At 38.7% G+C, this 27,388-nt stretch overlaps 1 protein-coding gene across 1 annotated transcript in view; it reads left to right on the forward strand.

Annotated features, from left to right (window-relative positions):
• The window catches only part of TTC6 (tetratricopeptide repeat domain 6), a 188,494-nt gene that overhangs the window by 155,370 nt on the left and 5,736 nt on the right, over positions 1 to 27,388 (forward strand). The window contains exons 23-30 of the mRNA XM_023622813.2: positions 254 to 403; positions 1,251 to 1,391; positions 2,670 to 2,783; positions 5,843 to 5,962; positions 11,281 to 11,354; positions 18,828 to 19,038; positions 21,885 to 22,037; positions 22,888 to 23,058. Of these exons, the coding sequence (XP_023478581.2) occupies positions 254 to 403; positions 1,251 to 1,391; positions 2,670 to 2,783; positions 5,843 to 5,962; positions 11,281 to 11,354; positions 18,828 to 19,038; positions 21,885 to 22,037; positions 22,888 to 23,058 (1,134 nt within the window). The remainder of the gene's footprint in view (positions 1 to 253; positions 404 to 1,250; positions 1,392 to 2,669; positions 2,784 to 5,842; positions 5,963 to 11,280; positions 11,355 to 18,827; positions 19,039 to 21,884; positions 22,038 to 22,887; positions 23,059 to 27,388) is intronic.

Below are 27,388 nucleotides of genomic sequence, written 5' to 3' on the forward strand. Positions count from 1 at the left end.
TAATCTAACAACATGGATTATGTAGACATTAGTCTGGGAGTAAGAGGACTTGTAAATTTTTAATAATAACCCTGATTTGTGCATAAATATAACTTTTCTTTGCTCTACAAGTGTCACTGGGAGAAATGTATTTAAAATGACCAAAAATGAGTGAAACTTTGCAACAATAGTTATATACGGTAATTTATTAACATTTTAAATGAATATGCCCTACTCACTAAATGATTTACTTTTTAACAATATACTCTTCTAGGCTTTAGATTCGTTTACTAAAGCTGTGAAAGCAAATCCTGATTTTGCAGAATGCTTTTATCAACGTGGGCTTTGTAAGGTAAAACTCCACAAGGATAACTCGATTCTGGATTTTAATCGTGCAATTACCCTCGATCCCAAACATTACCAGGTATCTAAATGAACAATTGCAGTGATTTGGAGAGTGAGTTCAATTTGCTACAGCTATTACATCCTTTATATGTCACTGTTATTAGTTAGAGATAATTGATTACTTATACCTACTTTTCAGCTAACTATGATAATCCATTTTGGTAATCCATATATCTGTATTTCCCCTTGAACTAAAAATATTATTTCCAGCAGGGATATTAACATATGTAAAAGTGCTTTATGAATTGTGATATATCTAAAATATTGTTAATATTTTAATGAACCTATTAGTAATTATAATTTTATATACCGTTATTGATTTATTTATTTCTTGTTTTGCTAACACGTTTATTCCTGCCTTATAAGAGACTGTGGAGACAACACAGAATTCAATGGGTGAAGCTTGATTGGATCCCAATTTTAAAAGTCTATGAAAGTTGAACATGGACTAAATATTAGATGATTTTAGGGAAATACAGTTAATTCTCTTAGCTATGTAGTGGTAGTGTGGTTGTGTAGGAGAATGTCTTATTCACAGGGGATGCATACTGGAAAACCTGGTGTGAGGTATAGTGATGTCTACAACTTATTTTCAAATAGTTCAGAAAAAAATAGATACAGCAAATATTACCAAATGTTAATAATGACTAGATCCAGGTGGTAGGCATATGGACCTTCACTGGACTATTCTTTCAATTATTCTGTATGTTTGAAATTTTTTCTAATAAAAGAGAGTGGAAAAAAAGACTGTATTTTAAACCGTCTTTGGGTGGCATAGATCTGTTCAGACTACCATGTATTTTGGTAGAATTGATGCTTTTACTAAAACATCCTTTCCTGCTTCCCTCCTCTCTCTCTCTGAAAAGGCATATTTAAGCCGAGTAGCCTTCTATGGTTTGAAAGGCAGATACTCCAAAGCAATCTTGAACTGTAACGAAGCCATCAGGATTTATCCCCAGAGCGTGCGTGCCTATATCTCCCGAGGAGTTCTGAAATACTACAACAAGGTGGGGCGACGTCCTGCCTGTTTCCTGAAGTCTGTGAGTGGGCAGGTGCTCAGATGCCAAGTGGGGACTCCCTTCCTTTTCTTCTCTCTGAGGGGAATCACCAGGGTGTGAATGGCTGAGCTACAGACGCTGCTTGACACTGTCGCATTGCAAGGGATTTCAGCGCATAGTTTCTCACAACATAGTGATATTTATTTTTGACATGTACATTTTAAATAACACAATTTATTTGTATTAAGAAAGTAGTATATATTCATTGTAGGGAATCTGGAAAATACAGAGGGGAATAAAGAAGAAGATTAAAATCACATGCCACCCTCAAATGACAATTCCTGAGAGCATTTTGGTGCATTTGCATTCAGTCTTTTTTTTTCCTTCTAAGAATATATGATACGTATTTTCCAAAATTGGGGTTACGCTACTTAAATAATTTCTGTCGTGCCTTGCTTCTCACACTTAATATTTGAAGATACCAGTTTTAATGACTGCATAATATTCACCATAGTTTATTTTTAACTACCTTATTGTTGGACATTTGAGTTCTTTTAAATTCTTTTCTATTTTAAATAATATGGTTATACACACTGAGAACAAAATCATTGCTTGAGTTTATGATTGATTCCTAAACAGAACTGACTGGATCCAAGGGTGTGAGGAGCACCATTGATATCTGATACTTCCTGGAATACTTTGTTTCTCTCTACTTTTCTTTTCTGACCTTTCTTTGTAGCTATTTCATATGAAATATTTTGCAAATAATACCTTAAAGCAAAGGTAAGTCCTTGCATTACATGTTAATTCCATGAAAATTACTATCTATAGAAATGGATGATCTAGGGTATCAGAGGAGCATCAGAGAGGAAGCAGAGGAGAACGTGGGTAGAAAACATGACGATTATGTGATGTGACAGGACGAGTGACAGAAGCAAGTAAGCGCTGGTGAATGTGTGCTGGGTGAATGTGGCTTGCTGCTCCATTACCAATAGCACGTATAATTTTCTCCTTGCTGTACAGCAACATTGGCAATGATATAATCGTCGAAATTAAAGCTGTTTATATATTGAATTTTATTTACAGGTAAGAGAAACTCTAATAGTAATTCCTACCAAGAGATCTTAATTAACTCTGAAGAATTAGCTTGATTATCTTAATTTCATGGATGATACACAGAATGGTTAAATGAGTGGGCAAAAACTCTCTGAGAATCAAGAATTTATTTTACATTTGAATTTCAGTCCCTCATTAACCTTTCTCACGTAATTATTTTTTTCTTTGTAGACTTACAAGCTAGCGATTACAGATTTAACTACAGCCATCAACATGGACAAGAACAGTTATGTAGCATTTTATAACAGAGCGTTATGTTACACCAGGATAGGTGAACTTCAAATGGTAAGATGACCGTTTTGGTAAATAACACGTTCAAGCGTTTGTAAACACTTGTAAAGCACGTGTAAAGTATTTTCTTACTATTTCTGTTATAGTTTTGAAAAATAACCCCTGTGGAATTACAGACACACAAAAAACTTGAGAAACCAAAGAACCATTTCAAAGAATACTTAATTTCTTTGTTAGTGCTCACTAAATTTTCTTAAACAATGCCTGCAATGTCAAATGAAAAATTAATTTTGCAATGCTTATAGGAATATTTGGAGGCATATATAAATAAAAGTAGATGACATAATTCTCATTTGAGTAAACGTTCCTGCTGATACCCACTCCTGCAGAATTTTTCAGCAGTGATCCCCAGAGAAATCTCAACGTGAGCTCGAACAGTTTATTGAGGTATTTTTTGTACAGTGCTCAGACCACAGACACAGCAGGGTGTTTGAATGATGGTTTCCACCTCCAGGAACAGGGACCAGGATTGCCTGTGCATCTCGAAGCCCTAACGGACGGCCGCAGCACACCTTTTTCTCTATTTGTCCTCGTCCAGCTTCTCCCTGTGCAAGCCTCTTTTTTATTTGCTAATCTCGCCCCTCTCTCCCCTCCCCATGACGGTTTGGTCCTTTTCCAGTCAAGACTGCTCACTGGCCAGTTGCCCCATGGTCCCAGTGCCCTGGCCTGCTCTCTTTCTCAGCTGTCCACTTGCCTCCCCTCCTCGTTTCTGTCCACGTGGAGTCAATGAAGCCTTCCTTTCAAACAGCACACCGTGTCCCCGCTTTCCGTGTGGACGCACTCCCTCGGTCTCCTTGAAACTGGCACAGTTCAGTCTGTTTAAGACATTCAGAGATTTAGACATTTATTTGCTATGGAAGAGAAGTTGAGAAACACTGTTTCTGCCTAAGAGGATGTAGAATTCCTAGTAACCAGACTATCAGGTTTCCTCCAGAAATGCTGACAAATGAATAACTAGTTTTTAACAAAGGAGTTGTTAAGATTCTAGGAGCTAATTAAAGGACCGTTTATCAGAGTAACCTGCTCAGCAGGTGTCTTTGACCACTCCCTCCCCACACCCACTCCTGCCTTTTCTGGGTAACTGGAGGCCGCAAACAATGGGCTGGTGGGGGCAGGGAACTCCCATTTTTGTTATCTCTGATATGTAACAGAGCCAGTGCTCTATGAATAAGGAAAATGAAAAACTACCTCAACTACCTCTCTAGTTAGAGACCTGAGTAGAATAATTCTGTATTACTATTTCAGAGCTGCTGCGTACTCAACGCATTTCATCCAAACAACTCATTTTACAGATGAGGAAACGGAAGTAGGGAGAGGTTAGAAACGCATCCACTTCACACAGGGCGTAGAGAGTGTATTGGTGTTCACAGGTTGGTTTGCTTCTAGTTAACAGTCTGTAGGTGACTTTGTAAAACCAACCGACATCCAGCATGGGGACCGGATGCCATTTAACAGCATCGCCTCCTCCCTGTTTATCTACTTCCACCTGTTTCTCAGCATTCCTGCCATCATTAGACTGAGAACCCAAGTAACTTTCTGCAGAAAAGGAACCTAGGCGTTCTTCCAAGATCTGGCTTCACAAAAATTAAGAAAAGGTGAATTCTGATTCTTACCACCCTATATTAATAAAAACAATAACAATTGCCACTTACTTAGGGCTATTGTGTGATAGGCACTGGGGCTGAATGTGTTACCAACATACCATCTAAATATCTTTAAGTGGACCTTTACAACAGTATGATGAGTTGTTAATATCCCAATTTTGCCGATGAGGAAATTGAGGCTTAGTGTTAAGTAACTTTCCCAAGACTGAAAAGCTAGTAATAACAGCAGAGGCATGAAGAAATCCTGCTCGCTGACCTTCATGGAGTCTCATTTCCCAGCTTCTGTTTCCTCTTGTGCCACTATTCAGCTGCTTAGTGGATCTTTAAAGCATCTTAGAGGTTTTACATTCTGTGATTCTGTGAAAGAAAAAGTACCCAAATCCTAGTTTTGTTCTGTTTTTACAGGTATTATGAGTTATTTTCGCAGCCCTGGCAATGTTTATTGATAGTTAGGCCACAGTGTACGTTATAGGATCTTTAATTGTACAATTCTTTTAGACACTTGAGTGCCTAATCATGAAACACTAGAGCAGGACCAATGAGTGTACAGTAAAATACTCTTTATTTGCGTTTTCAGTTATCATGAGTTATAGGCATGTAAGATTTGGCCCTTTTCTGATGAAACCATGTGGCATTTTTGGACAAAATGTTCAGTGGGAAAACCAGTTAAGAGATTCAGCTCCAACTCAGATTCGGGGTGCTCCTCTTACTTGGTGCAGAGTAGATGACCAGTAAAAACTTGTTTATTCACTGAAGGAAGAAAAAAGCTGAGAGTAATAGAGAAAGATCCTCTTCGTTGATTCATTCTCAGCTTAGACTAATGGCTTAAAAAAAACAAGTATACCTATCAAAATATTTTGAAGTAATTTTCAAGCAAGAGCTTATTTGTTAGTTTTGCTAAGATTCATTTTCATCTATTCACGATCTATTCACTGAACAAAAGGTTACGGACCGCCTGTTATGCGCAGGCCTGGTGCTCGTGACTGGCTCTCCGGTGGAGCACAAAACGGGCAGGCTCTGCCGCCGTAGAACTCAGGTTTCAGTGAGGAAAACAGTAAAACACTAAAAAGAAATTAAATTTCAAAATGTAACAAGTGCTCTGTGTTAATGTCGACAGTCATTTGGTGAAACCGCTGAGTGGAGGAAGTTGTCACGTCCCCTCTTCCCACCCACAGACAATGAAAATACTTAGGAGGAGTCACAAATAACACGTGAGGCGCAAGCGCAGTCACCGTCCGCGCCACTTCATAGAACGCGGCAGTATCCATAATGTTTAGTTTAGGGGATGCCTGAAAGGTAACAAATGATGATTTTTGGCCATAAGTTAGAAGTCAAATTAAAGAACTAGCTATGAGGTCCTAGTTTGGGCGTAAACACATTTGTCTATGGCCAATACAGTAAGGCTGTAAGGGGTTGAATCTAGGTTGTCAGTGATTATTTTATTTTTAGGCATTAACGGATTATGGAATTGTGCTGCTTCTTGATGCTGGAGAAACGGTGACATTAAATACCTTCATTAATCGTGGACTCATCTACGTAGAGCTCGAGCAGTACAGTTTCGCGTTAGAGGTAATACTTCCTGTTTCCTTGTAAAAATGAACCCACCTGATTTTGCAGGTTCACTGCTGAAAATAGTGAGCAAGTTTTTCTCGATATCAAATGTCAATATTAATGAGCAATAACTCAACTTCAGCAAGAATTGTATCGAAATACTTTGAACGACTACTAGAATCTTTGCAAAAAATGTGTATTTTTACTGTTTTGATTACAGATAAATAGCCAATATGTAAAAAAAAAAATAAATGTGTCTGATTTGATGAAATATCAAGACTATACCTCCCCAAGGGAGTATCTTGTTTACACACAAAATTCTATTATTTGGCAAATAAATCAATTTATGTATCGTTTACTTTGCTGGCCGGTGGTCTTTCTCATTCACAATTTTCCTCATTACTCATTAAAAATATATCAAAATAAATGTATTTTTTTTTGCACAGGGCAGAAAATAGCTGCTCACAATAGGCTCCTCAGAATAGATTTTTAAGTTAGTAGGAACCGGCACTCAGAATTGCGGTAGAAGACAGCATCTGCAATATATCAAAAAGAAACATGTGGCTTAAAAAGTATTTCTTTATAGAATAATTAAGCAAAATTTGCATTCTCATTTAATTTTATCTTATTTGTATTGTCTTTTTAAAGTTAACTTTGGAATTAAGATTAAGAAATACAAGACAAAAATTAAATAGCAATTTGAAGTTTGCAGTGAAATAATGGTAGCTGGGCTTCGTTGTTTCTGAGGAGCCACAGCAGAACATTATGTCATGGAGTGTTTCCTATTTTCCTCACCTTCAAAGATGGCGTGTATGAATTTTCTGCTTCTGGAGTCCTCTTTTGCAATTCTGCCCTACAGAATGACTTATTATTAAGGAGTGCCTGAGAAACTTTATTCTAGGCAGTTTGCACTCTGCTGAAATGTAATTTCAAGAGTTGCACTTCTTTAGGTTTTGATTTTGAGATACACCATTCGGAATTTCCTCTGCTAGGGGAGCTAAAGGACTTTGTTTGGAGTAGGCAAGAAAGCTATGGCACTCTGGGCACCGGTGTTGGGGTGAAGAAAGGGAGGAAATTGGGACTGGGAGCAAAGGACCTCAGCCGCTGGAGAGCTAAATGTGAGACCTGTGTTATCTAATACTTCCTGAGTCCTTCACAACAACATTAACTCTATTTGTTGCACAGTTGCTACCTACCAGATTCTCAACAATGCTGCGTGATTTATGATTGTAACTTATAGAAGAGGATGCTGACATTCAAAAGAGGTTAAATAAAGTCTTTCAGCCAGAAAGTACTGGCAATATTGGAACTCAGGTCTCACTTGATTCCAAATCCTGTGTTCTTTCAGACAAGGCAAGGTACTGGCACTGAAGATGTGAAGATAAATATGCCAGATTTCCAGTCCTCGAGGAGCTCATGGTCTAACGGGAATCATTCTTGAGCCCTCTCTTTGCTCACGCCTCACATCTAACTCATGAGCAAGTCCAGTCAGCTCTACCCTCAAAGCACATTCTGAATTCAGTCATTTCTCGTTTTCGCCACGACTGTCCTCCTAGTTCAAGCCTCCACCACCTCTTCCCTGGACGACAGCAGGAGCTTCCTCGCTGGCCTCTGCTTTTGTCCCTCTACATGCTGTTCTCCACACAGCAGCCAGAGCCCTCTCCAAAACACAGAGCACATCAAGTCATTCCTCTGCTCAGAACCCTCCAGTGACTTTCCATCACTCTTAGAATAAAATCTGAGCTCTTGACTGTGGCCAATCACGACCCTCCGTGATCTGACTCCTGCTCACTGATCTGACTTCACCATCAAACGTTCTTCTTTTCTCCTCTCAGGTCACTCCACTCTGCTCTTTTGCTATTGCTCGGAAATGCCAGGCTTCCTTCCTGCCGCAGGGTCCTCACACGAGCTATCCCCTATGCATAGAACACTCTTCCTACTGATCTGTGTGTGGCTCATGTCCTCCTTTCATTTCAGATGCCTGCTCAAATGTGCCTTCTTCAGTCAGAAAGATGGTGGATTAATTAAAATGGAACAAAAAATTTTACAATAATCCAAAATAAATCTGGGAAGGGAAAACAAAGCTGCAGAAAACAGAGGAGACCAGCAGAAAATAAATAAACAAATGGTAGACCTAAATCCAACCATATCAGTACTTACATTTAATGAAATGGTCAAAATATGCCAATTAAGATAATGAGAATGTCAGATTGGGATTTTTAAAAAGCCCCAACTATATTCTGGCTACAAGAAATGCGCTTTAAATATAATGATGTAGAGAGGTAAAAGTAAAAGGCTGGAAAAACATATGCCCTACAAACACTAATTAAAAGCCAAAAAGTGAAATTTTCTCTATGTAAAGTAAAAAAATTAATTTGAAAAATTGAACAAAAAAAGATGCAAGCTGAGGAGGAACTAATGAAGGAATCTAAGACTGAATAGTAAGAGAGCTAAAGGAAGAACCAAGAGAGGGCAGGGTCTTCAAACTCGCCCAGGGAAAACTTTTTAGTGGGAATGACTGATTAACAGAGAGGCCAAGCAGGCTGCGAGCTGAAAACATCTTAGTTCGTGTCTTAAGTGACAGCTGTCTGACCTTCACAGGAACACCTTGACTAGGAAGCAGAGTGCAGCACTTAGACTGGCGTTGGTCACGAAGTTAATGGTTAAGCTCGTTGGATTGAGAACATTTGTTTATCTCTTTGTCCTCTTGGAAACCTACCCGGAAGATAGTAAAGGAATAAAAAAGATGTAATTCCACAAGGTCAAAGATAGTGGAGAAGAGATGTTCAGGTGCTCAAAACTACCTTTCCAGATTTTAATGCCTCAAACTTAAATATGAATGGGTAGCCAAGGATCCTGTGCTTGAGGAAGGTAAAACAGAAACTAAAACAAACAAATTGTCATAGATATGCAGGGATGGTGGGAGGAGGGGAAGTGTGTCGAGTGATGGTGTTAGATAGCTAAACGCTCTCCTATGTTGGAAGTTAAACATAATATAATACTCATGTTATTTAGAAATTTGAAGGTAAATAGCAGAAGAAATAACAAGAAGATGTAAAAGCAATTGCGTTTGGGGAGTGGGACTCGGGAGAAAGAAAAGGTGGAGCAGGGATCACTCTAAGCACTGTAAGTTTTCTCGTTTTATTAGAACCTATACACCATATATATGAGTTAAACTTTAATAATAATAAGAAGAAATATTTTCTTTAGAGGCAGTTTACAAATTACAAAATAAAGCTGGCCTTATTAAACAAGAATAAGAAGTTGATGGAATTTGGGCACTTGGAGACAGTGCGTGTTAACCATGCTTTCCGCGAGATTGGTGGTGACAGGCACTAGAAAGACATGGCCATGTGTGGTTTGCAGGCAGGGAGGGTTGAGGGAAGGCATCTTAGTTCGGGCAGTGAGACAAGACACAGAAGACAGCAGGAATATGATGGAACGAGTTTCCTGAGGGGATGGGAAGCAATGCTGTCAGGGGCCCACCCTCTGACACAGAAAGGCAGACAGTGTGGGTGAGGGTCCTCACAAGTAAACTCATCAGCTGAGGAAATGACAGCGGAGGGAATTTGCTTTGTATATGAGCGACATTGTGTGGTTATTTATGATCCTAATATTAGAGAAAAATTAATGCAGAAGAGAAAAATCATAAAAATTATGGTTAGCTTTATTCTAAGTAGTGCTAATCGTCATCATTTATGTCTATTGTTGATAATTAAGGCTTAATTACCATGTGGTATAGTAATGACTATGTGTGTAGAGACAAGTTGACTTTTGTAAGTATCTGATGACAAAACTAAGCTTGAATTCTTGGCCTTTAAGTTAGTGATCACTCCTCGCAACTCCCGAAATTAATGGAAACGTTTGTCATAAATCTCACGTATACTCGTTGGTTTGCTTCCATTTTAGCTAAACAATCCTCTTAAAGGAGTTATCTGGTAGCATGTTTGATTAGATTATATTTATTAGGCAATAAGTTTCTTATTTTCTTCCAAATAGTTGCATTTAGTATCAATATATGCTTCAGGAATCTAAGTGGGGAGTCCACGTTCACAGATTGGTCTGTGACTGACACCTTCTTCCTCCAGTAGGATCCCAGAGCACTCAGTTTGACCCCACTACTCCTTCTGCCACCCCTAGTATTTGCAGAAAACTCGTTCTACCCCATAAAAAGCCAGCTTCCTCCCTCTGGTAGAACTGGGAAGGTCTGTGGAAGGAGCAAGGAGGGGAAGGAGGAGGTTGGGGGAGGGAAAGGGAGACTGGCTCGCATGGTCAGCTCCTCTCCAGGTGAGTAGAAAGCAGAACTCTGCCACTTGCCCTTTGAGACTGTAGAGTGCCAGTGTCCCAGCTTCCAGGAAGGGCATCTGGAGGGATTTCCTTTGCCCCTGCAGAGGAGGTTACAGTGCTCCCCCCTGTTTAGCTTGGTCAAGTGAGGTTACAGCCAAAATGACCCCTGAATATTCCTGCCGAAGCTGTCTTCTGGGAAAAAGCAGAACCATTGCAGTTGACGTGACATTTTGATATGTAGATATTTATTTAAATATTGTATTAATTTCAGCCTAGTGATGTTCTTATTTTGCTTCAGGTTTCCAAATATTTTTGTAGGGCTTTGAAAAGCTTATGAGCTTCGGACTGTGTGTCTCTGGTGCCTAACAGAGGACAGTGTTTGGAGCCACAGAGGCAAGAACTCTTGCAGACTTAGCACTTTTAATACTCTTAAGTAACCTCTTCCCCAGGGGTGTTCGAGTCCATCCCAGGTGACCTCCCTAACTTTAAATCTGGGGGTCAGAGTTTCTTTCCATTACTCCGTCTTAGTAGGTCTCTGGGATCCCTGGACAAAATGATGGACTTTTCCTGGGAAGCATGGATTCCAATTGTTGGAGCAGCCTTAGCTAATCCACTTGAAAGGCCCAGTTATGCCCTTTCCCTGGGTCCAGGGTACCTATTTGTCCTCTAGTCATATCACACCAAAGGTTCTCTCCAGGTGAATTTCCATTTCCATCTGGATAGGGAAGTCTCCGGTGGTGGTGATTGGAAAAAAAAAAACAATAAAAAGAAATTAAATGAAGTACCTTGTTGCACATAGCAGGCAAAAGCTCAGGAAAAGTGGAGACCAGTAGCACACAATTCTGCGTGAGTTTCCAGTTATGGGTTTCCTCTGATCCGTCCATTCTTACTGGATGTGATACTAAAGGGAAAAAAAAAAGTTTTAGGAACATGTATGTTTTAATGCTTGTGTTAAGTATATTCATGGCAGACTCAAAGTTAGAAGGAAGTTTAAGAAAGCACCAAAGATAATGTTGCAAAATTAACAAAAGTTTATAAAACTGTTTCAGGATTTCAAGCAAGCTGCACTGATAAGCAAGACTAGTGTGAGCCTTTGTCAAGCCACTGCCATATGCCATCACAGGTACGGAGTGCAGTTTATGTTCAAGTGAAAGCAAGCGGGACTGTCAAATTGACAATTATCATAGAAGAACAGGAAAAACAGAGGAAAATGCTGTGGAAGTGACAGAGTACAAAAAATGGGGAGAAACAGAAAGAATCCCTGTATAGGAGTGGGGGCACACCCAAGTGTGTCATCAGTACCCTTCTATCGTCTAATAAACTGTTTTAGCCAAGTCAGCTCGTAAACATCTGCATCCCGGCACTGAGGTGTCCATCTGATTCAAGGCCACTGACTGGGAAAGGACCTTGGTAATATACAGAATAAAATCACACATAGCTTGAAATATACACAAATAAAATCAAGTAATTTATTTTGTTCATAAAGTGGAACTAACTTTTAAAAAGTTTCTTTCCTGGAAGAGAGGGTGGTCTCAAAAAATACTTTATTTCCGAGAAAATTTTGTCTTTTAGAAGATATTCTAAAGCTAAAACCATTTAAAACAATGCCAGTAAATATCTACATAGTACACAAAAATCTACAAAGACATATTACTTAAAACATTATTACCTGTTTTTGGGATTACTGTAAAAATAGGTAAGTTGTAGAAGGGGAGAAAGGACAGTTACGTAAGGCTGGGCACTGAAGGTGACCAGTTTAAAAGTTGCTCTGAGATGAGATTAGAGTACGGGAGATTCATTTGGATAACGGTAATGTTTATATTTCTGCATGTACATCTGACATCTAAATATTAATTTCTGGTCATTTTACCTTTAAAAGCGCAGAGATCCAGCATGTGATGGTTTTAATGTGGGATAAAATGTATTTGGTTAAGTGATATTTTACAGCACTAGTTTTCGTGAGAGGAGCAATAGCGGTTAATTGGAGGAGGAAATTAGGACGGGAGACTAGGCTGTGTGAGTATCCAATTTAGACAATAGGACATCGCTTGAATTATTTAGGAAATTGACATTCTTTTTTTCCCTGTTTTAAGGCATAGATAGTACAGCTATATTTCCCTACGAGAGTTAGATTTTTTAATTTTATGAACATAGTAATATAATAACTGGAATTTGTGAAGTTGTCTTTGGGTTTTAAGGCCTAAACTGCCCTCGGACCTTTAATTTTGCACAGACAGCAAAACCTAGTCACACCACTGTCCATTTTAAACCAGCAGCCTGTGTACAATCCATGTCTTTATGTCACCGTCATTCTTAAAAAGAGATGCAATAATGATGACTAATGTGTTTGTTTTGGTGGGTGAGTGCAGACCGAAAATGTCTGAGGTCATTGCATTCTCTTAAAACTGAAAACAGATTCCAGAATTTCTCTCAACCTCGGTCCTGTGTTTAGCAGCTATTAGAGTCAGTAAATTTCTCTGTGTGCCGGTTTCCGGTCTCTTTTATGAAATGTAATCACTGGGTATATATGGCAGAGCCTCCTTAAGCTGATACTGCTTTGCAATTCCAAATAACCAACTTCCATCAGCCGACTGGAATCTCTATTGTCCTTTAATAAAAGTAGAGTTTAAATCTGAATTTAACAGTAAGGAATGTTCAGGGATTGGTTATATGTATTTCAGGAAAATATTTTTGCTTTTCAAGGTAAACTGTAATGTGCTTACACCGCAGCGGCGTGGTCTGTGAGTTTTGAGATTCGCTATTGGCATCTTAGAGTGGAGAAAGTAAAGATTTTCCCATTTGGAAAATTCTTTTAAAAGAAGGAATCTTTAAATTTTAGGACTTTGATCTTTGAACTCATGGGGTTGCAGACTTTTGAAGGATGCCTTTGTGTATCTCTGGTTCTCACTCTTGTGGTTGCTAGGAGACAACATTCCTTAGGCTGAATATCCCGCTTGTTGCCCAGTTTGGTCATTGAGAGTGTTCTGCTAGAGTTAAATTTTAGATCTTTGAGAAAGCCACCTTCAGATTTAAAATATGTCACAGAGGAGAGCCTGATGACTCAGTTACATATACCCCACTTTTTACTTCAGCACGTTTATTTTACTATTCTTACATTTGCATAAAATACTTTTGAATCTTTGACTCTGCAAGCTACATTCTTTAGTTTTGGGAGGTATTTATGATTTATTTGTACAACTCGGTAGAGCACATCTGGTCGCGTATGTGGTTAATGTGGAAAATGCGGTGGGCCTTTGTGCCTGTGGCCTCACCTGTGGGCTCAGCACACGATGCGGAGTTAACGGACACTGAAATGAGAACCACACCCTTTCTGTCAGTGATTACGTTATTTTAGATTTATACAAACACATTTTATTTTAGAAAAACTATTTTGATAGACTTTTATATTTGTGGAGTTGATGCTTAACAATTTATCTCTGTGAACATGTATCCAGATACAACACAGATATTCTGCCATGTTTTTCCACTGTCCAAGCACCATGTGATTATTAACAAGAGCCTCAGCCTATAGGATACTTTGTGATACACACGTCTTCATTTTCAGTCATTATCAGCTTTGAAGAGCTTGCAAGGTGGCTTTCAAGGTCCCTTTCCAGATTTAAGGTTTAGTGATTATTCACTTACTCTGAACAGACTAGCTCATTAAACATTAGTGCTGATAACTAGATAGGTATAGAAAAATAGCTTCAATTCATTGCCTCATTTTTTTTCTTTTTAAATTGGTTAGTCTATACAAAGGGTGAGATTATATTTTATAAACTGTATATTGGCATATGTACTCACAAAGGATTTTTAATTTCCCTATGGGCAAGAGGTTTCAGTGTATCTAATGCAATTTGGATGTCAGTATACTAAGAGCATTTCAATGATTTATGGGAAAAATGTGAGAACTGGGACTGCCATGGAAATTTAGGTTTACATGGTCACCATAGGTATGCATCGTAAGTAAATAATTCACTACTCATAGATAGAAATCCTGAGCACAACAAAACATCAAATAAATGCATTTTATACAGAATTACTAGTCTAATTATTATTTCTTTTTATTGAAGTGATGTTGGCTTATGACATTATACAAATTTCAGACATGCATCATTATATTTGGCTTCTGTATGGACTGCGTCCTGTTCACCACCAAAAAGTCTAGTTGCCATCTGTAGCCATACACACATGCCTTTTTACTCCTTTCACCCTTTCCCCACCCTGTCCCCCTCTGGTAACCACAAATCTGTCCTTCTTATCTATGTGTGTGTTTGTTTATCTTCCACGTATGAGTGAAGTCATACAGTAATTGTCTTTCTCTGTCTGACTTATTTTGCTTAGCATAATACCCTCAAGGTCCATCCATGTTGTTGCAGATGGCAAGATTTCATCTTTTTTATGGCTGAGTAGTATTCTACTGTATATATATATAGACCATATCTTCTTTATCCATTCATCCTTTTGTGCGCAGTTAGGTTGCTTCCAAGTCTTGGCTATTGTGTATAATGCTGTGATGAGCATAGGGATGCATATATCTTTTCGAATTAGTGTTTTCATGTTCTTTGGATAAATACCCAGAAGTGGGATAGTTGGATCATATGGTTTTTCTACTTTTAATTTTTTGAGAAATTTCCATACTGTTTTCCATAATGGCTGTGCCAATTTGCATTCCCACCAGCAGGGTATAAGGGTTCCTTTTTCTCCACATCCTCTGCAACACTTGTTATTTCCTGTCTTATTAATTATAGCCATTCTGATGGATGTGAGGTGATATCTCATTGTAATTTTGATTTTCATTTTCCTAACAATTAGTGATGTTGAGTATCTTTTCATGTGCCTGTTGACCATCTGAATATCTTCTTTGGAAAAATGTCTGTTTGTATCCTCTGCCCATGTTTTGATCAGGTTGTTTGTTTTTATGTTGTTAAGTTGTATAAGTTCTTTATATATTTATGTATTTTGGATATTAACCCCTTATCAGATATATGATTTAGAAATATTTTTCCCCAGTTGATGGCTTGTCTTTTTCTTTTGTGGATGACTTCCTTTCCATCTTTTCTATCCAGCTTTTTTTCCAAAAAAGCTGTGCAGAAGCTTTTTAGTTGGACGTAGTCCCATTTGTTTATTTTTTCTTTTGTTTCCCTTGCCTGGGGAGACACGATATTCAAAACAATCCTGCTAAGACTGATGTCGAAGAGTGTACTGCGTATATTTTCCTAAAGGAGTTTTATGGTTTCAGATCTTACATTCAAGTCTTTGATTCATTTTGAGTTAAATTTTTTGTGGATAGTGTAAGATAATGGCCTACTCTTATTCTTTTGCATGTGGCTGTCCAGTTTTCCCAACAAGGGTTATCAAAGAGACTTTCCTTTCTCCATTGTATGTTCTTGGCTCCTTTGCCAAAGGGAAGCTGTCCATAGATGTGTGGGTTTATTTCTGGGGTTTCAATTCTGTTCCATTAATGCATGTGTCCGTTTTTCTGTCAGTCCCATGCTGTTTTGGTTACTGTAACTTTGTAGTGTATTTTGAAATCAGGGAGTGTGATAGCTCCAGCTTTGTTCTTTTTTCCCAGCATTGCTTTGGCCTGTTTAATTATTCTTGATAAGAGTTTGTTGTCTATGTTAGCATTATTTCTGTAATACAGTGAGAAGGCAGCTACAGGCATTGCGACCCAATATTCAGTGAACTTTTACTTCTGAAATGGTGCCAGTTATCAGGAGAGAAGCACAATTGTCTCGTAAACTACTTGAGGGAAGTGAGCTTCTGTTTTCTTAGTGAGAATCCACAGAGAGAACACAGAAGTTACCACCTGGCTCATGTACGTGAATGTTAACCTTCGCCTGTCTGGGACGTTGGAAGCCAAGCTTTCCTGTTGATTCCTGTGTGATGAGAGCACTTGATGCCCCACTTTTGAGCAGTGTTTGCCAAAATATGGAGCAAATATCATGAGTACCTCAATTATTTTTCATGGTGTGCACAAGCATTAAAATATATATATATATTTTAAACTTATGAATTATTTCTGGAGTTTTCCATTTAATATTTTTGGACTGCTAATGACCACAGGTAACTGAAACCATGGAAAATGAAACCTCAGATAAGGGGGGACTACTGTACTTGCTGACTGTGTGACCTTTCCTTCCTTCCTGGAAAATGTCCTGTTTGGTTGGGCCACTTGTCATTCCTTCCTACTGATTTGCATGGCCTCTTCCCAAAGCTGGGAACTTAGTCATTCTCCCTTATGTGGTGCTTCCTCAGTTGTCCTTTGCGTTTGGTTTTGTTTGTGGTGTAACTCCTTTTTTAAACCTACAGGATTTCTTACTTTTGCTTTAAGTCAAATTAATCATGAACTCCAGAAGGCATAAAGGAAAATATTGATACATTTGACTCTGTAAAAATCAAGGCCTTCTCCCCCCATAAACGCATGTTTTCTTCTGATACTTTTATGGTTTTATTTTTTACGTTAAAATTTTGCGGGGCCGGCCCAGTGGCATAGTGGTTAAGTTCACTCACTTGGCTTTATCGGCCTGGGGTTTGGAGGTTTGGATCCCGGGCATAGACCTGCATACCACTCATCAAGCCTTGCTGTGGCAGTGTCCCACATACAAAATTGAGGAAGATTGGCACAAATGTTAGCTCAGCAACAATCTTCCTCAAGCGAAAAAGAGGAGGATTGGTAACAGATGTTAGCTCAGGGCCAATCTTCCTCACCAAAAAAAAAAAAAAAATTTTTTTGGATCCATCCGGAATTTGTAAAGAGTAAGGTGAGAATCCAACTTTATTTCTTTGTGAATGCCAGTTGTCAGTTGTTCCATGATCGTTAGTTAATCCTTCCTCTCTTTCACTTGACAGCATTAAAAAACACTAAGTTACATTGTGAGAAACTTAATTGCTTTTCAGTTTCAAACTGAATTCCTTCACAAACCTTCTGAATACATCAAGGAGAAAGCCTTAGCTAAGAGCTAGTCTTAAACATCTTTCCAACACGGTGATAGATGGGGCAGCCCTCAGGTTCAGTGTTCTGCAGACTACAGTATCCAGCTCCAAAATTTATTTATTTTTGTGACTGCCTTCTATTTATGGCATGAGGCACTGATTTTTATTTATGGTATTGAAATTAAGTTGTCTCTTAAAACAGATTTAGTTAAATAAAACAGTGATTTGACTTAAAGAAAAATGTTCAGTAAATGATACTGTAGGTGGAGCCACTGCCACGAAGGAGGGGCTGAAGTTTGGGAAACGTGTTTCAAGAGATACTGCTGGGTAACAGCCAGGAAGTGATAGTTTCTACAACAGTTATCTTGGGTTCCATGTGTTTTGTAAAAGAAAAATTGGCGAAGAAGTGATGCATCTTGTTAGATTTTGAAATCTTCTGGAGAAGGAATGAAAGGAATGGAAGGAAGATAATCATCTTTACTGGGTGCAGGTCCCTGTGCTACGTGTCTTTCAGATGCTCGCATTGGGTCCCCGTGACAGCCTAGAAAGCTCAGTATTAACTTGCATGTTCAGGCTTAGGTCTGACTCCGAGCCTTCCTCCCGCCTCTCTGCTGAGATGCCAGCGCTCGTGCGCCAGCTGCAGGTGTCGTTAAAGGGAGGAAGGTGCCGTAGAGACGACCGTGCGGAAAAGCACGGCGTTTGGAGGAGGGTTTACCGGAGTTTGAATCCCAGACATTTACTCTGTGCAACCTTAGCATGCTCTTTACTATATTCTTTACTAGGTGCAGACTTTTCTGAGCCATTTTCTTTTAATCTATAAAATGTAGAAAATTACAGCTAGCTTAGAGTCGTTGGAAGGATTCAGTGGAACAGCATATTTACGTAGCACTTAGCACAGTACCTGGCAAGTTTCTCGATGTTAGCTCCTGCATTCTGTTTTTTAAAAAATGTCTCGACTTTCTCCATGTTAATGGAGATTAACTATAATTGTTAAATAAGCATGTGAGATGGAAATGCAACTCTCTGCCCATGGACGAATGTTTGATCTCTTCAACAGCCCTCACCCCACCACAAGAGAGTCATTAGGGGAGAGGCAGAGTTATCATTTAGTCGCATGTATTCACAAGTTAATAAATAAAATGCATCTTACTTCTTTTTCTCCCTCCTCTCCACAAAGAAAGGGCCTGCTTTCACAGAAATCTGAAGTAAGGACTTCCATGTAAGGAAAATTTGGCTCCTTTCATTGCATAGGGCAATATTAAGTACACATCAATAAATTTATTTTAGTCTGATTTAAGTAGTGTATTTTGTCAATAAGAGCACATGTTTTTCTACATTGGCCACTGATAGCTGTAAAAAACTGGTTCAGGATTGCCATTCAGACTTTTGTAATTCTGAAAAAAGAACTCCAGACTATCATCCCAGCATATTCTGCTATAAAAACGGCTCTTACCCTCCTCTCCCCTTTTACTAAAATCTTCAGAGACCCTATCAGACTTCCTTACGTCACATGAACTTACATACTTCCTTCCTATGATGGACAAGAAAAAGGAAAGGTTTTCTATTAGGGTCAATGCAAATCTTTATGAAAAAGTTATCTACAGGAAAGCACTTAGAAAACTCACCCGAAAGCATCGATATTCTCATTTATTTTCAGGAATAAAGAATTTGAAGAAGCTGTCGATTTCTTCACTTGGGCTCTTAAAATTAATCCACATTTTCTGGATGCTTACGTTGGACGGGGAAATTCTTACATGGAGTATGGCCGTGATGAAGCCACCAAACAAGCACAGAAGGACTTCCTGAAAGTGTTGCATTTCAATCCAGCGTACACAAAAGCCAGAATTAGTTTAGGCTATAACTTGCAGGTAATATTATATAGTTTGATTTTGGGCCGTGAAAGCACCTTTTGGACAAGAGAGAGAATGGATTTGGCCCTCACTGGCGATGGGGGTAGTGTTATCCCTTTGGTTATGAACACTTGACCTTTCCCCTGCTGTGAGTATCCAGAGCAGCAGCGGGAAGCAGGGGTCTCATTCCTGGGTACAGGAGCCTCCCTGGGGAGCAGGCCTGGGGCCCTGCTGTGTAGTGAGATGAGGATCTTGGAACCTGTTTCCTTAATGCCTGAACCCCTCCTTCCTTCCCCCTGACACTTACAGACAGCTGTTGAATTTGCCTGATGAGTTTCACATACAAGAATCTGGCTAACCTTTGTTTCACTAGCTTCACCTGCGCTCCCTAGGTTTTGTCCTGTCGAATTAGTGAAAAGCTAGAGAGAATAAACAATGTATGAAAGTTTTGAAGTGGACTCCAGCCATGCGATGGGTCAGACAAGCACTGTATGGGGACTTCTGAATTCAGCTCATCTTCCCAAAAGGCAGTGAATTAGAACACACTGGGAGGGCAGGAGACCAACCAGCATTTGTCCTCCCAGCAAGATGCAAGCGTGGCCCTCTCTGCAGGGCCAAGTCAGTCTCTGAGTGATTTCTGGGACACTCTGACGGGACCCATGCACCCACCAACCTATTCACACTAATTTACACTAATAAAAGATGTAGTGACATTTTTGGAATAAAGTGCTTAAAGTACTATATTCATGAAAAGGAACTGAGTAATCTTAAATCTTCTTTTAATACCCAAAATGTTAAACAATGGGCAAAAAGTATGTTTGAATTTTTGTAACTTGCAGAAATTCCTGTTAATAATTTGCCATTAAAGTTGATTTTTGTTTTTTTTCATTTAAAAATAAGTGAGTTTGGCTGATCTGAGACTAATAACATTGGAGGTGATTTTTGGGATTGGTGGTTGCAGTGAGGTATGCCCAAGAACTTATTAATAAGGGAAATAAGATTGCCTTCTGAGAGTTAAACATAAAATTATTAGCCATTATTGGAACGCCGTAGAAATTTGCAAAGTCAATTTAAAGAGACAGGATGATGACTCCCAAAGCAGCCAGGGCTTGCAATCCAATAAAATGCATTAACTTCAGCATTCATTGCGTTCCGAAGGCGCACTGAATGCCTAATATAGGACAGGAACCGCCCCAGGCCTGGGGATACAGCAGTGAATGGAATGTACTTGGTTCATTTGGTGGAGAGATGAACGTCAAGCAACCATGTGAATAATTATTTAACTGCTCGTGATAAGTGCAACAAAGGAAAAGGATGGGTTTTAGGATAACGTGTAACAAGGGAACCTAGCTTTGTTTAAGGGGTAAGAGAAGGCTTTTTGAGAAATTAACGTTCCAATTGAGGTTTGAAAGACTAGTCGTTGGTCAGAGGCAGGAGTTGGGGCTAGGACACAGAGTTCCAGACAGAGGGAACAGCCCACCAGAAACTCTTCTGAGAAAGAGACAGAGGGCCCAAGTGGATGGAGCGCTATGCACAGGGGGAGAGTGATGTGGGATAAGGCTAGAGAATTGAACGATGACTAGAGGTGAAGGCCTTGCAGACCAGTTAAAAATGTGAGTATCATTCACGAGAGCAGTGACATCGGATTTGTGTTTTTATGAAGATCTCACCAGGTAGATAGCAACCTGAAGGAGGATCGAAAAGCACAGCAGTATGAGGAAGGGTGGAATCAGGAAGGGAAAGCCTGGAAAAGCTGAGTTAGAGGGCCCATCCAAGCCCTGTTCAGGGGAAGGAGTGACGATTTGTTCAACAAATACGTACAGATTCCCCCACCATGTGTCTAGCACTCGGGATCTAGAAGTGAGCCAAACAGACGTCGTCAGGAAGAGAAGACAGAAATCTTATTGTGAGGTTGTTTGCTGTTTAATAGTGTAACAACCTAATCTCAATTTGCCTGGTTCCTTGTTTATCAAACGAATTCGTGATCACAATGTTGAGTTCCAGGTAATTTACCCTGAGGGAAAAGATTTGCTGGCTAAAGAACTGTGTCTAGTTATCTTATTAGTTACATTGCTTATTAGTTTTTGCAAAAGTCACTGGGCTCAGCTTGGTTTATGTGAGTCAGCTTCTGAGATTCTGACAGGTTGAGATTTTGAGCCCACGAGAGTAAAGGACGGACCCTGGACCGGGCTGAGTTTATCAACGTGCTGCCGTCCTGTGACGAGGTATTTGGTCACCAACTGGTCTTCTCTAGGAAACACTCTGACATCGTTCGATGAACAGTCTCCCTCTTCTGACCTTTTGTCTGGTTTTCTGGTTGGTGCTAAGGTTGGTATAAATGGATGCCTGGTAGATTTACATGCATTTTCCATGGAGTATGTATAGTGATCCTAAAATTCCAGACGCTTGTATAATTTATCAAAATAGATATAACACCATTTGTTTATTCATCTATTGATTGAACACATATTTGTTTTATTATGTATTCATTATGTGTAATTGGAGATTCAATGCCAAGCAAGTAAATACAATCCTTGCCTGTGCGTGTGGAGCTCAATGTACGTTTTGTGATGATTGTCAGAAGCACTGGTGTTTCACATGGTGGCTGTGAGTTTATGTTGTCCAAGATTGGTATAAGAGATGACTCTGACAATTAGATTTCTTTTAATTAATTAAAATTCAGCTTAAATTATTCAGAGGTCAATTGAATGTACTTCACAGAACTGCCTACTTCCTTGTTTAGCGTATCTTAGATATAGCACTATATATCTTTAGTAAAGGTTTTATTTGATTAAGTTAGAATTATAGACACTTGTCATGTTACGGACTATTTGCTGCTTCATGTAAATGGAAAATTATTTTAGGCCCAAGAAAAATTCCAGAAAGCTTGGAACCACTTTACCGTTGCCATAGAAGTTGATCCAAAGAGCCACCTGGCCTATGAAGGGAGAGCTGTGGTCTGTCTTCAGATGGGCGACAATTCTGCTGCAATTCAGGATATTAATGCTGCCATAAAGGTAAACATCCACTTAGATTCTAGTGTCGTTAGCATAAATTAACACCATCAATAGCTTACTTCAAGTGAGATGTTCTCTGATACTTTTTTCAAGTGACTTGTAGAGAATATAATACTTCTATTTTTTTTTTTCCAGGAGGTTCCTGGAGTAGAGTTATGGCTTGCCAATTTTATAACCTAAATGTATTTAAAGTTCAAAAAACAAATTCCTGATAAATGTTGATTCCTCTCACTAAATGCCATTTGTAGTTTCATGGGACATCAATATTATTTTGTAATAAAAAAAGAATGCAATACATAATATTCTGTGTTTGAAGGAACTGAAAAAAGAATAAAGTATATCCCAAGATTATTTTGTAGTGAAATGGCAAATAAAAATCTTAGGGTTTGTTTACAGTGATAGAAAATCTTCCTTTTTTTTTTTTCCCTAGATTTTGGGTTTTGTTTCTGTAGATTTGCGTAGATATTGTAATCTTTGAGACAAGAAAAAGGAAAGAACTGAAAGATAACTGCTATTACATAGGACAGATAAACATGTTAGTTACTTAATTTCTCCTCCAGCTTAACAGAGCTAAACAGTAAAGCTTTTCTCTCTGTGTCTGTGCGTTGGAAAGGAGCTGAGTAAAGCACTAAGCCTGTTTGTTTTATTGCAACCAACTCAACAAAGTGTTGACACTAAACCAACTTCATATCAAGTCCTTTCTCAAAATATTTGTTCTAATGGGGTTTCACCTGCACTATAAAATTACTAGTTTCCCACAAGTAGATTTCATAACGTTCATTTTTGCAGACATGAAATCGGAGATAAATACTATTCCCAGATGCTAAATACTCCTACTATTATACTGCAGATCAATACAACGGCAGAATTCTTAACAAACCGTGGTGTGATTCATCAGTTTATGGGTCAACAACAGAACGCAATGAAAGACTATCAAGCGGCAATTTCTCTAAACCCTGAGTACTCGCTGGCTTACTTTAACGCGGGAAATATCTACTTTCATCACAGGCAGTTTTCCCAGGTAATGTGAGTTTCCCTTAAGAGTTTCTTTTTGACACTAAATGCTTTCTTTGTCATATATAGTTTCAAAATGCAATCCTTACATCTCAGGCTAATCATTCATTAGCTCTTCTTTTTATTTAATTAAATTAATTAATTAATTTATTTTTGTGAGGAAGATTGGCCCTGAGCTAACGTCTATGCCAATCTTCCTTTATTTTGTGTATGGGATGTGGCCACAGCATGGCTTGATGAGCCGTGTGTATCACAGCACCCGGGACCCGAACCTGCAAACCCTGGGCTGCTGAAGCTGAGTGCACGAACTTAACCATGACACCACTGGGCCAGCCCCTAGTTCTTCTTTTTTTTTCCAAAAAAAATGTTCCTTTCATAAAAATGTTTATAGTTATTTATTAAATGTTATACCTCTTTGGATTTATTCTCCTCATTATCACCAACCATTCAACACTTGTCCAGGTAACGTTGTTTGGGACATCCCCAAAGTCAGCAATTGCCTTCTTATCCATCTTCGCCAGCCCCCGCCTGGAATCCTCTGCTCTTTGCCGCCATTTAGCCAAATCTCAGACTTCCTTCAGGACCCTCTTTCATGATGTGATTATCTAACTCGTCTCAGTTTCTCCCTTTTCTAAATTTCAGTCCTGTGAGCACTTGTTTGGGACTAAGGAGATACGGATGTTCTGGTTTTGTGACTTCTTAATCTCTCTGGACCTCAATTCATAATGTCTGAAATAAAAGTAGGGGGTTATTAGATTTTTTAAGAAATATTTTGAATTTATTTTATTTGAACTGTAACATGTAATACATTTACAGAATTCAAACTTTAAGTTGAATTTTCATTTTTTAATCTATGGTCACTCTTTCGTTCTTTTTCTTCAATTTAGCTTTTCTTTGGTCTATCTTTTTGAGTACAAAGCTTAATTCATTTATTTCTCCCTTTCATGTCTGGTGATAAGTTGTTGAAGTCATGCATTTTCCCAAGTGGTGCTGTTAGCAATATCCCACATATTTTGGTCTGTAATGATTTTATTTTTGTTTGCTATCCCAAAATGTTGCACCTGAAATTTTATTTCCCTTTGACTAAAGAATAAAAAGTGTTAGGGTATTTAAAATGTCCAGATGTAAGGGCTTTTATATTTTCTAATTTGGGGAGTTATTGAATTTTAATGTGATCTAATACATGGCAACTTTTTTTTTAATATTCTAGGGGCCTTTCCAAAGAAGTGTTTCTAGTATCAGGCTGTAGAGCTAAAAGTATATGTCTAAAATATACCTTATTATTATTTCTTTTTTTGGTGAGGAAGGCTGGCCCTGAGCTAACATCTGTTGCCAATCTTCCTCTTTTTCCTCGAGGAAGATTGTCCCTGAGCTAACATCTGTGCCAGTCTTCCTCTATTTTATATGTGGGATGCTGCCACAGCCTGGCTTGATGAGCAGTATGTAGGTCCACACCTGGGATCTGAACCCATGAACCCCAAGCCACTGAAGTGGCACTCATGAACTTACCCTCTATGCCACCAGGCCACCCCTTAATTATGTTTTTAATTAGCCTATATCCATACTTTTTATCCACTTGGTTTATCTTGGTCTGGGAAAGCTTTATTCTAGTATCCCAGAATTAGTGTGGCCCTATATTGTTTTCTTTACATCTCTTGTAATTTCTGCTTTATGAAAATTGCTGCTACATTATTTCATATATAGATATTCATACATATTGCATACGCAGTGTGAACTGTAGCCTTCAGCCTTACAAATGCCCTTCTCGGTTTCTTTCAGTGTTCTTTGGCAGAGGTCCTGCTTTATCTGAGAAGTCCTCTGCTTTCACAGGTTTGCTCGTGCTGATCTTACCTTGCTCTTCCTTTTATTTTCGTGTTGAGAATCCTTTGTTTTAGGTCTTCTTTTTATATGGCATAGAGTTGGGTTTTGCTTTAGATGCTGATTTAAGAACATTCACCTTTTAATAGCTGGGTTAAGCCCATTTACATTTTGGCATGATCAATATGTTTGGTCTCAGTTCTGTTGTTTTATGTCATATTTCCTGTTTATATATATTTAAAATATTTTATCCTGTGGTCTATTTTATTTAATTTTTTTCACAGTTTTTCTGATATTTAGGAAAGTTTAGAGTTTTGCTCTAGTGATTACCTTTATAAAAATAACTATACCCTTAGTTCCTTATTTCTTTAATTTCTTTACTATGAACAACGGTAAAGTTACCTTTTAATCTCTTCCTCCATTGCTCCTCCCTCTCATCTCTTACGCAATTTTAGTTAATAGAATTCTCTTTTAAAAAAATGTTTATATTTCTATTCTTAAATATGCTTGAGCTTACTGTGTCCGCTTACTTCCTACTGTCTCTCTTCTCCCATTTTGTTGTGAGTTTCATGATTCCTACACTGCCAGAGGATTGAATATTTGCCTACTATTTTGTTAGTCTTATTTCACATTTTTGTCTTAGTTCTCCAGTTAAGTATATTCAATCCTCATCACCAGGCTTTTTGCCAGTTTCCCTCCCAGCCAATCACTTCTTGGTTGTCTGAAATTAGTCCCCTAGTAGAGTCCAGAGAAAGGGCTCATGAGAACAATGGTCTGTGAATGTTTTCATGTTCATAGCAGTTTGCCTGTGTCCTTTACATCTTGTAACAGCATGGCTGGGTTTAAAATCCTTGCCTCACTTTTTCTTTCCTGGAGTGTCTTGTAGGTATTTTTTCACTATTTTCTGCTGTTGTATGTAGGGGTCAAAAAGCCTCATCAAACCTGATTTTTTTTTCCTTTATCAGTGACTTCTTTTTGTCAAGATAACCACAGATTTTTTTTTTTAAACAAAAAGTTTTGCTAAGGTATGCCTTAGAGTTGACCATTTGGGATCAAAGTTATGAAGTACACAGTGTACATTTGCAATATGTAGATTTCAGAAAATTTTTGTTGAATTCAGTGTAAAAATTCTTTTCTGTTTCATTGTTTTGATTTTCTTCATTGGGAATAAATACCAATTACTATATATATTGGATGTCCTTTGAGTTCTGTATACCAAATATTTTTTCTCAAATGCTTTTATCTCTTGATTTCTGTTTCATTTTCTTTGCCTTTTCCTCAAGTCTCTTCTAAATCTTTACTGTGTTTTCTGAGATATCTTTTATCCCCTCATGGACTTTATAATTCAGGTTTCTTTTTAATTTTTTTTTTTTTCAGTTCTATCTATTTCCATGTCGTATCTTCCTGGCCATCTCTTTTCTGAGATCCTTTAATTCTGACTTATTGTTTTCTTAAATGCAATTGCTTCCCCAACATTTTTTTTCTTAGCTCATTTTGAAATGTTATGTAATAATTTTTAATCTACATTGTGGCAATAGTTTTTCCTGGGGGAATTTTTATAATCTTTCTAGAAATTAAGCTGTTATTTTTCATCCTTGTTTTTACAATGAAAGCAGGCAAATTACTTTTCTTTTACTCACGTCTGTATGAGATAAATTTTTTGCTGGACAGATAGCAGAGAGTCCTGCGGGAACGGGGAGGACATGCCGTGGTAGCCTTCCAAGTTGGGCTCCCTCTGTTGCTGTAGCAAAGGACTTTACAGTGTATCTCCTCCAGCTTAGCCTGCTTCGGGAAGGCCTCTCCCACAGCCTCTGTCTTTCTCAGAACTTTTCACAGCCCTTGCCTCCAAGACAACGTACTCATTTTACAAAGTTGTTTCTGTCGCTTGTGTTTTCTGAGACCTGTCCCCTCTGTATTCTTCTCTATCACCCAATGATGTCACCACACCCCTTAATAAAATGATCTTTGGGGCACCTTTATGTGCCAAGAGGCTATGTTTCTTGTCCATATTTTGCTGGAAAAGTTCCACAAACCTTTCCTGATTCGTCTTAGCTCATCCTTCTTTCAATCTCCACATGTTTGTGATATCCCTGCCAAGTGCTAGGCAGTACCAAAGACCCTGAGGATACAGAGCTGAACGAGATAAGGAAGGCTCCTTTTCTGATGTGAGTCACATTTTATTGGAGGAAGAAATAGGAAATGAACAAGAAAATAGTAGTAGTGATAAACGTCTAATACAGTCTCATGGAAGCACGATTATCTCAGGATTAGCATCTGTGTGGGACCATGTGAGATCACCTGAGGGATGGTACAGGTGGAGAGAAGGGGTTTAAGGAGTGAGCCCAGAGGTAAGGCTGATGTTCAGAAGTGAAGCAGAGAGGAGGCCCCAGAACGTAGACTGAGAAGGGAGCATACAGCCTGGATGATGGGAAGGAAAGCAGGAGAGAATGGTTTCACCTCCAAAATAAGGGCTCTAAGGGGGGAAAAGTGTCCTGTGTCAAATGCTGCTGAGAAGGCGA

Source organism: Equus caballus, chromosome 1 (assembly GCF_041296265.1).
Source record: "Equus caballus isolate H_3958 breed thoroughbred chromosome 1, TB-T2T, whole genome shotgun sequence".
Taxonomy (NCBI): domain Eukaryota; kingdom Metazoa; phylum Chordata; class Mammalia; order Perissodactyla; family Equidae; genus Equus; species Equus caballus.